Source organism: Palaemon carinicauda, chromosome 23, assembly GCF_036898095.1.
Source record: "Palaemon carinicauda isolate YSFRI2023 chromosome 23, ASM3689809v2, whole genome shotgun sequence".
Classification (NCBI taxonomy): Eukaryota; Metazoa; Arthropoda; class Malacostraca; order Decapoda; family Palaemonidae; genus Palaemon; species Palaemon carinicauda.
The window spans coordinates 74,467,423-74,478,066 of record NC_090747.1 but is presented as its reverse complement, the minus strand read 5'-3'; the positions used below and the strand labels follow the sequence as shown (position 1 = coordinate 74,478,066).

At 39.1% G+C, this 10,644-nt stretch overlaps 1 protein-coding gene across 1 annotated transcript; it reads right to left on the bottom strand.

Moving 5' to 3' along the window:
* Positions 1–3,962: 3,962 nt before the first annotated feature.
* On the bottom strand, positions 3,963–5,584 carry LOC137617659 (zinc finger BED domain-containing protein 5-like). The gene is made up of 2 exons (XM_068347663.1): positions 5,335–5,584; positions 3,963–5,026 (listed from the first exon to the last, which is right to left on the bottom strand). The coding sequence occupies exons 1-2, from the start codon at positions 5,582–5,584 to the stop codon at positions 3,963–3,965; spliced, it is 1,314 nt and encodes a 437-aa protein (XP_068203764.1).
* Positions 5,585–10,644: the final 5,060 nt, after the last annotated feature.

The following is a 10,644-nucleotide window of genomic DNA, read 5'->3' as shown; positions in this document are numbered from 1 at the left end:
TTAAAACATCAATATCCACGGGCTTGATATTTCAAGAAATGTTTTTAAAACATCAATATTCAATAGCTTGATATTTCAAGGAATGTCATTAAAACATCAATATCCTATAGCTTGATATTTCAAGGAATGTTTTAAAATCTCAATATCCACTGGCTTGATATTTCAAGAAATGGTTTCAAAACATGTATGAAAATTATTGCTTTCTCAAATTGTAGTGTTTGCGTAAAAACACAAAAAAGTGCCTGTGGTAAAGGTGTCTAGACATTTCTAATTGTCTGCAATTTCAAGTGATTTTGAAAAGATATTTATCCAAAATTTCCGGGCTATTGTATGACCCTCAACTAACTTCTATAAATATGTATAATTTCCTTTCCCCAACTTCCCTAAGAAGAACCAATGAAACAAAGAACGAAGCGATAAATAGCGTAAAGTCTCTGCCGCCTTGCCGTTTATTCAAACCACGAAAGCTCGAGTCTGTCGGTTGTGTCACTTGAAATATATCCGACACTCTTGTTGTGAACATAATCCCGCTGATGAAATTGCTCCAGAATTTATTGCTTTTGTTGGCCCGCGTATTTTGTTGGTGACGTCATTCTCGCGTCTTCTCAGAAATAGATGAAGTAATAAAGAATTTTGATGATATATCCTTTTAAAATTTCCTTTTTTCGTATTATGATTAATAGCATTTTCAACATCAAGCTCGTGAATGTCGTGTAACAATGGAGTATAATTCATTATATCTCTTCAGGTCATCTTATCTCCCCTATGTAACAAAAGCAAGTGTCTGGCTATATGCACATTTACACACACACACACGCACATATATATATATACTGTATATATTTATATATGTATTATATATATATATATATATATATATATATATATATATATATATATATATATATATATATATATATATATATATTCTTACAAAAAAGCTGGCCTAGTGTAGAGTAAATACAATAGTTTATTCATGGTTTTATTTATATTTCATTTGTGGATTAAAGAAATGATACCCAGCCCGTAAAATGAGCTCCTCTTGTGTAGATTTAAGATTTATATGTAAATTACGTAAGTCCTTCAGCGTTAATTTACATTATTTTTAAGAATTAACTTAATATTTCTCGTATGTTTGTTAGGAAGTCTTACGTAAGCTATTTGAGAGTGATGAGGGATTCATGCGAGATATGAACAAGGACTTAGGTAATGTTCTTTTATATTTTATTAGGTATTGCGTCATGTTTGAGAGGGAATGCTGAGTAACATGGGCTTTGGAAACTTCTGTACAACATGCTTTAGAAACGTTGCAAAAGACCTAGTGATATAGGATGTTATCTTTTTTTTTTTATTTTGGTGATAAAGGGTGGGCAGAGCTAGCTGACTGAGAGAGCCGTCTGGTGTAGCGTGAGTAGCGTTAAGGAGAGCGATACTTTGCAACTCACTCCTTTTGCTGGCCCACCATCGCTTCCCAGTTTGTTGGGAAGATTCTGGAAGCAGTTAGATTTTATATAAAAGGTGACAACAAGGTTACAGATAGAGATAGAGATTACCAGCCCCGAAGAAGACTACCCGACGATGACGTACCACGCCAGCCGAGAACGACGATCGACCTAGCGGAACCCGGCGCCCCCTTGGAGCAGTTAAAGACACCCCAAATGCCGAGGATGGAATGAATGAGTATTATGACTCCGTGGCGAGAACTTTGGATCTCTTAATCACCGACCATGGAGGATCTCCCCTATCTAGTCAGGACAAGGACCGGAGATCAACATCATCATCAAGCACGAGTGAAGAGGAGATACCTGGAGAAGTTTTAACACCCGAAGAGATCGACGCTGGCAAAGAAGAGTTATTTGGAAGAAGACCTTTTAGACCATTTAGGACAAGTGAGCAGCAACATCTGGAAAGCACACTGCCCAGGCGAATCAGACAAAGTAGAGAGTATGCGGCAACTCAACGTGGCTGGACCAAGAACTGCGGCCGAGCTGCCCAGAATGCCATCCTTGGCAAAGACCCGCTGGTAAACCCGTGCCTGCCGCCTGGTACAGCCGACTTCTGGCTAACTCTCTTTGGGAGACCTAGTCTACCAGGCAACATAACTTATGATAAAACCATACAGTAGCGCACCATTATGGAGCCCGTGTCTTTCGAAGACATACTATTGTGCAAACGGAAGATGAGTACCAAAACGTCGCTGGGCCTAGACGGAGTAAGAGCGGCTACGAATGAGAAGATTGTGGAACTATACAACAAAATATTAAGTTCCTAAATAGCCACCCATGAATGGGCCAAAGAAACAACCACCCTCCTGCCCAAGACAGACATCCCTCAAGAGGCCGGGGACTTCAAGCCTATTACCATCACATGGGTAGTGACAAGAGGACTGCATAAGATCTAAGCCAAGCGTTTGGCAGAGCGCATTCCTTCCTCGACTTGACAGAAGGGCTTCAAAGCCGAGGAGGGGGTCAACAGTAATCTATTGATACAAAAAGAAGTTTTCAAGGAGGCCAAGAAGGAGCCAAAGAGCCTCTACATCGCTTTTAGTGACTTCAAGAAGGCTTTTGACTCCATTGGCCACCCGGCGCTCCTGAACACCTTAAGAGCATTGGGCCTTGATAATGAATCGACCAGCTATCTGGCCAATTTCTACTCAAGTATCAGCACGGAGGTAGCTGGAGTCGATGTGAAGATAACTAGAGGGGTTATGCTTTTTAATCTATCCCTAGACTACGCGCTCCAGAAACTCCCTGAGGGTGTAGGAGCAATACTACAAGGGGTGAACATCAAATACCTGGCCTTCTCCGATGATGTTGTTGTGGCATCCACAAGAGCTAGACTCACATCTGCAGTAAAGAATCTATTAGATGAAGCTGGAAAGCTGGGTCTAGAGCCCAGCCTGAAGAAGTGTGCCACAGCAAGTATCGTCGGTGATAGGCGCAGGAAGACCTGGTACATGGATACCCGCCCATTTATGTACGGAGGCAACATCTTCTCAGCCATAAGTCCTGACGGGTTCTACAAATACCTTGGGGTCAAAGTCGGACTTGTGGCCAACATAGACGGGGTGAAATTGATTGGCAAGGCAAAGAATGAGCTTGGGAATTTACAATCAGTGCCCATGAAACCCCAGCAAAAATTCTGGGCCTTAAAGAATGTGTTGATACCCCGGCTCAAGCATGTGGCCGTGCACGGTGACATGAAGAAATACCAGCTGACTGGCATTGATAATCAGGTGAGGAAGTTCCTAAGGAAATGTCTTCACTTACCGGAGACACTCCTCTAGAACAGTGTTTCGTAAACTTTTTTGTGCAGCGGACCCCTTTTATTAAAATTACTCATGTAGCGGACCCTTTATTATTATAATTTTCCTCTTGGGTTTGAAAGTGTTTGCAGGTCATAATATACTGAAATTATAACTGAATTATTTATTAATGGCTTATCTTCAACATAAATGTTTATATTTTGCTTAACATAATTTCCACAACATTGATAATTTTGCATACAAATTTTCATGAACTTAACAGCAACGCTTCCTCCTCATATCTCACAACCATACTTAATGCGATGAATGATACTGTTTTTGCTGCCTCATTACTGTTGGAATATCTGGCTCCAGTCTGCTGAGTTTCAGTCGCATGTCGGGTTCGACATTGATTCGGTTGCGCTTCTTTGTTTTAAGATCAACCAGTGTAGAAAATCCAATTTCACAGTTGTACGTTGTTGGGAACGGCATCAAGTGTTTCAAAGCAATTTCTGCAAGTCCAGGGTACTCTGGCTGGACTTGAGCCCAAAAATTGGCCAAACTTCTTTCCCTGAATAGGGTCTTCAGTGTCCCACTTGTTGCAATCTCGACAAGATTATCAGCCTCTTTTGATGACAGGTTGACACTGACCTTTTCTATATCTACTTTATCTGTAACAAATGGATTTCTAATCCACTCAAAGCTTGGGTCTGGTTCTTCAAAATATTTTCCTAACTCTGAGTGAAGGCCTTGCAGATGGGCTTTGTGTTGTGTAACCATCTAGCTCTTCCTTGGAAGTAAGCAGGAAATCTGCTAATGAAGGAAAAGACTCAAAATCTTTGCGGTCAATGTGGCCGCACCACAAGTCCAGCTTCATTCGTGTTGCCTGTATTTTGTCCTGCACTTTATAGATGGTAGTATCTTTTCCTTGCAAAGACAGATTCAATCCGTTTAGTGTACTGAAAATATCAGACAGGTATGCCAGTTTTGTGAGCCACTGGGTGTCATGCATTCGATTATAGAGGTCATGACGTTCATACAAGAAAATTTGCACTTCCTCACGAAGTTCAAAGAGACGGGAAAGAACTTTTCCCCGTGTCAGCCAGCGAACCTCTGTATGGTAAAGGAGTTTTGTGTGTTCGCTTCCCATCTCTTCACACAGAACTGTAAATAAGCGGGTGTTCAGTGCTTTCCCTTTGATGAAATTGACAATTTTTACTGCCTCTTCCAGAACTGTTTTAAGACAGGTAGGCATATGTTTCTCAGCAAGTTGTTCACGGTGAATGCAACAATGTGTTGCCTTTACCTGTGGTACAATGCTTTGTACCCGACTCTCTAGGCCCCTTAGTTTACCAGTCATCGCAGTTGCACCATCTGTGCTGATTCCAACACATCGTGACCAGGAGAGTTCATTTTGGACAATAAAATCGTTAGCTACATTAAAGATAGCCTCTCCTGTTGTGTTTGTAGGAAGAGGACGACAGAAAAGAAATTCATCATGTACTTCCCCACAGTAAATGTAACTAACAAAACACAAAAGATTTGCCTCGTTCCCTATATCTGTGGACTCGTCCAGCTGTAGTGAAAAATACAGACTCTGCTGTAATTGTGACACCAGCTGAACTTTCACATTTTCAGCCATTGACGTTATCCTTTTCTTGACAGTGTCGTTGGACAAAGGTATCTTGTTTATTTCTTTACTAGCCTTTTCTCCAAGCATGATCTCTGTCATTATCTTGGCTGCTGGTTTGACCAAAGTCTCGCCTATGGAATGCGCCTTTCCTGTTTTTGCAATTAATAACGACACTTTGTATGAAGATTCAGTGGCCATTGCATTTTCTCCAGGTATAAAAAAAGATAAAGCTTCCTTTTTTCTGTGAATATCAAGTTCATTACATTTTCTTTGAAAAAAAATTCTATGGGTTTTCCCACATATTCCTTATGTCTGGACTCGAAATGTCTTCTGAGCTTTGAGGGCTTCATAGCCTCATTAGCTAATGTTTCATAGCACAAAACACACTTAGGGATAGGATCCTCACTGTTGCCTTGCCAAAAAAATCCAAGTTTCAAGTAATCACTGCAGTTTTTACGCTTCTTTTTGGCTGTTTCTTGGTGTGTTTGCTTGTGCCTTACAGTAGTAACCGAGGCATCTGTACTGCTTTGGTTTGTGTCAGCGGTGTTCCCTTCGTCCATGGCATCTGCGCCTGCCTCCAGTAGCTTGAGCTGAGTTGCACTGTTAGCATCGTTTCTTTCTTCTTTAAGGCCAGTGCTGTCTTGGTTGTTGTTTTGGAATTCAATTTTTTTCTTTGCAACTGAGCCTGTCTTGAGCCACAGATCCATTATCCTGATGCTAAAAAGTAAGCTAGGCTGTCTTCTGATGTTTATCCTGCAAGTAACTTGGCGAGGTCACGAGGTCTAGTATTCGAAATTCTAATCTCAAAAAGGTAGGTAATAACGTTTAACAAATGGCATATAAAAAATCAGTATGTTGTCATAAGCATCCAGATGATTTTCTTACCTACAAAGAGGAGCACAAGCAACTGCCGTGTGTTCCTCACAGCAGTCTTAACGTCAACTGATATGTGGCGGGCGGCCGCACCACCGGGCATTTGTCAGTACAATGTTGCCAAATCATAAACACCACTGCCTTCTATAAAGTTGTTTTTTTGTGTGTCTTTTTCGGAATTTCGTTGAGGATTTCACCCCAAGGGAGGAAAGTGGCATTACTTAAATTACTTCCATCCCAATGTGACTTAGCCACTGTAAAAAGCCATCAGGATTTGGTACTACAAAAACAGGAATTTAGGACGTTTTGGCCGAAAATTTGACTGAAATCGATATTAAAAATTATCCTGCGGACCCCTTGGAATATTCCACGGACCCCTGGTGGTCTGCGGACCACACTTTAAGAAATACTGCTCTAGAGGCATTTTATGCAGGGACAGCAGCAGGAGGTCTCGGCATATTCAACTTCGCTGAAGGTATCCCAAATGCCCTGCACGAATGCTCTGGCAGGTTGGCCAGATCTCCAGATTTGTTGGTGGCGGTATTAGCTGCTGAGAAACGGCAAGAACATCCGCCTCCCGCCAGCACCGACTGGGGATTACGGCTGTACCAGTCAATAGATGGTTGCGGGCTAAAGGAGGCGCCCTTTGGTCTTTGGCCAAGATGGTTGGACTCTGGGACATGACTGATAAGAGGGGGCATTTTCTGTAATGCCTTGAAGCTGAAACTTGGGATTTTAACAACACTAGCCCGAAGCTCAAGAGGCAGAGAAAGAAGCAGCAGATGTGACCTAGGCTGCAATGTCCCCGGTACTCTGCACCACATTCTTCAGGTATGCCCAACAGTCCAGCCTTGGAGAATTAGAAGGCATGACAATATCAAATGCTACATAGACAAGAAGGCAAAGGAAGCAGGCTTCTCGACAATTGATGAACCCCACATCACCATGACATCCGGGCTTCGAAAACCAGACCTTGTAGTCTGGAAAGACTCTACGGCAATGGTAGTCAATTGCCAAATCAACGCCGACGCAAATATCGGACCCTTAGACTACTTTGAGGAACTGAAAATCCGGAAGTACATCACAGACTGTAGAAGAACGCCGTACAAGATCTTACGGCGGCAGTACCCCAAATCAAGGCAATAACTGGAAACTGGCGAGGGGTGGTGTCCAGACCTGTTGCCGGTTAAGATCTTAGAGGGCGTATTAGTAATGCCAATTACTTGGGCATGTCGGGCGGTAGAGACGTGTCTTAGCACCGGTGGCCACGAAGTTTGACCATCAGATGTTCCTCCAGATGACGACTAAGAACTTACCATCTGTTGAGTGAAAATAGTCGCTGGTTGGAGGTGGTAGCAAGTTAAGTTTTCCAGCAGTGTGTATGCTACATCTCCATAAATTAGTATTAAGGCTAGTAATAAGGGATTAGGTTTAGAACATCTTAGGAACCTCTTCACCTTAAAGTAAGTGCTATGAATGTAGGAAAAGAACCCAACCTGTGGGAAGAGGGAAATTTTATACCAGCTGGTTTAGGTATAGGAAATAGGATGAGAGCTCTCACGATAGGGTTAGGATTTAAAAAAAAAAAAAAAAAAAAAATTAACTCGTCACTTCTCTCACTCTCGCACGCAACCCAGTGTATTGTTTTTGAAAGTGTTCACTACGGTTAGGGTGTCCTCTCCTAAGTGACTCTGTGCCCCAAAGCAAATCGTGTGTCGAAAAGATAAGAAAGACGAAACAGTGTTTTTGAATTCATTGTATTAGGGTGAGTGTTGTCATTGTGTAGAGTTTTGTAAACAGCCCTGTAGGAAGATTAGAGATTAGTATTGTGATCTGGTTATCTAGTTTTCATTAAGTGTCAGACTTGAATATCGTATTATTCAGTTTTAATTTCAAGCTTTTGTATAATTTACATTACATTATTTCTTTTCTTAGTCTAAGGTTTATTCAGATTTAATAGTTCAAGCAAGTTGATTTGTAATTTTCAGATCGTAACATTTTTGTCTCAATCTAAGTTTTGTTCAGACTTAATTTTTTTCTGTGACTCATTTTGTTGTTATGGACATTTTTTTCAAAGGGTTGTAATTTATATAGAATATATTTATTTTTGAAAAGTGTATCATTCCAATCACCGTTCTTTAGAATCAATTTCTGCTCCTATCTTCTTAGGAATCACAGTAAGTCATAAATAATACTTAAGAGTAATTACCCAGTTTAGTTTTGAATGTACTTAGGAGACCTTTGGATATTCAGTGTTTTATATACTGCTGTCTGGGAGTTGTTCAACTGTCTCAGAATTCGTGTATTCATATTTAAAGTGTAACAGTTTTAACGTAAAAGCAAACAAGGGAGTTTGGAATTCGAGAGGTTGATTAACTTGCCAATCGTAGTATATATAATATTATATGTTTGGTTCCCAGTCAGGAGCCATAGAGTAATATAATTTTAGTGTCCAGACCAAGTGAGCTATCCTCATTATTGTATAATATTATTATATATATATATATATATATATATATATATATATATTATATATATATATATATATATATATATAGATATAGATATACATATATCTTTCCTGTCATGCTGAGCAGCATTATTGCCAAACCTTTGACTACTCGGGAGGTGTCTTACCCTGGTGAGGCGGTTACCCTGAGAGGTACACTAGGAAAGCACAATCTCCTACGAATAGCCCAAACTGCCGTGTTGTAGTTAGGAAAGGGGGAGGGGCTGGGAAGGGTTAAATCTGTGTGTGTGCACATGTATATAAATATTTAGCAGTATTTCTGATGGGTTACGTACTCTAGTTGATGTGTATATGATATATAACAATGGCATTGAATAATGAGTGATGTGTTATGATCCAAAGCTTTTTGAAGATTGAGTTAATATTGTTTAACAACGACGGTGCGTTTTTAATTAGAGCATTCTGATCAAAAGCATTTTAATGATGAATTTTGTTTATAAAATTTCTATGAAATTTAATAAATGATCAAACAGTATAATATAACCGGGGAAAAGTTTACGATTGAAAATTTATCTATTATCCTGAAATACTGAATTGTGAGAAAATTAATGATTACGGCAGCTAGGAAGATTTGAGTCTATGTAATATTTCTGTTCAAATACAATGCATTCACGACAAGAAATGCATACTCAGGGAATCTTGAACACCTTCCGGAAGTTTGAGTGTGTGTGTGTGTGTGCGCTGATGTGTATGAAGCTGAACCCACCTGAAATAATGAGAAACTTATTTATTTGACTTGGGCTACGTCCTGAAATCGAATTTAATTTGGCAAAAGGGGAAATACTGGTGGATAGCTTCGCCCGGATGAAGTTATTGCTTTTCATCGAGGTAAATTTTTTTTTCTCCTGGAAATTTCGCCCAGATTTAAGTTCAATATTAGTTCCAGCTTTAAATTGTGATATTAGCTCTCTCTTTTGAAGTGAGATAGTTTCTGCTTTTGGAGTGCGATATTAGTTTCAACTTATCGACATCTAATGTTAGTTTCTACTTTTGGGGTGCTTTATTGGTTTCAACTTGAGATGCGATATTAGTGTCAACTTCTTCAGGTGCGATATCAGTTTCGGCTGTAAAGGTGCGCTACACTGTTAAAAATTTGCTTTAAAAAACCGGGAATGCCTGGCAATATTTATTCCAGGATTTTTACCGTTTTAAAAACTAATATATTGGCGTAAATGAGTGATATTCCGATCACTAACCCGTAAAATATAAGAAGAAAGTAAGATAAAATTGCGGTCGCCTGTATTTTAATGAAATATAGCTGAGAACAGTATTTTGTTTTTACGGAGAATTTCCGATTAAAGTTACGTTCTTTTTTCATTCCGTGTATCTGTTTTAGTTACGTAGTTCTTGTCTCATCTTTTGATGTGCGATGTTATTACCACCATTTGAAATTGTACTTTAATTCCAGCTCCTTAATTGCAATCATATTATCATCTGGAGCAAATGCTTTTTTGTTGACCAGGCGGACATAGTCTTTTTATAGTTTATTTATGACATATTTGTTTTTGATGTTGTTGATAGTTTATTATATGACATGTCTGTTTTGACATTGTTTCTTATTTTAGAATGATTTATTGTTAATTTGTTCTCTTCATTTATTTATTTCCTTATTTCCTTTCCTCACTGGGCTATTTTTCCCTGTTGGAGCCCCTGGGCTTATAGCATCTTGCTTTTCCAACTAGGGTTGTAGCTTGGATAGTAATAATAATAATAATAATAATGTTATTGGGTTTTCTTTAGACTTTGAGAAAATGTATCTTTTATCTTATAGCCAACGCGTAAATTTTCTTTACATAATTAAGCAGTTTAGGAAATATTACAATAATAGGTACGTCAAGATCAAGAAGTGTGGTGCACAAAATCTCGAAGAAATTTGAATGAAAATAATGATAATAATAATGATGATAAACTTTATTGTGTTAGATTGTATCGAAAATGACTTAAGAAGAAAGTTGAAGGTGTGAAATAGTTGGGAGAATAAATATTGACATATTTAGCAAGACGAGCCTTATGCTAATTCCCTCGCAGCAGCATGAATGCTGACTATAAGGCGTGAAATGTCGTTCCCGGCGATTTGATTTTAGTTTAGCCTTAGGGAAACGAACAGAGGAAGCTCTAATCTATATGAAAACTATTGCTTTCATTAACTGCGACAATTGTAGATGTATCTTCTGGGCTATTATGCGTAGCAATATTACTGTTAGTATTATTACTTGCTAAGCTAGAAACCTAGTTTGAAAATCAAAATGCTATAAAATATAGCCCCCTTATAAGTATTCAAAGTGAACAGTGCATTTTTAACGTCGTTAGATTAGGTCCTGTAATTACTGTCTTAACCCCATTTACATCATCTTCCTTTTCTGG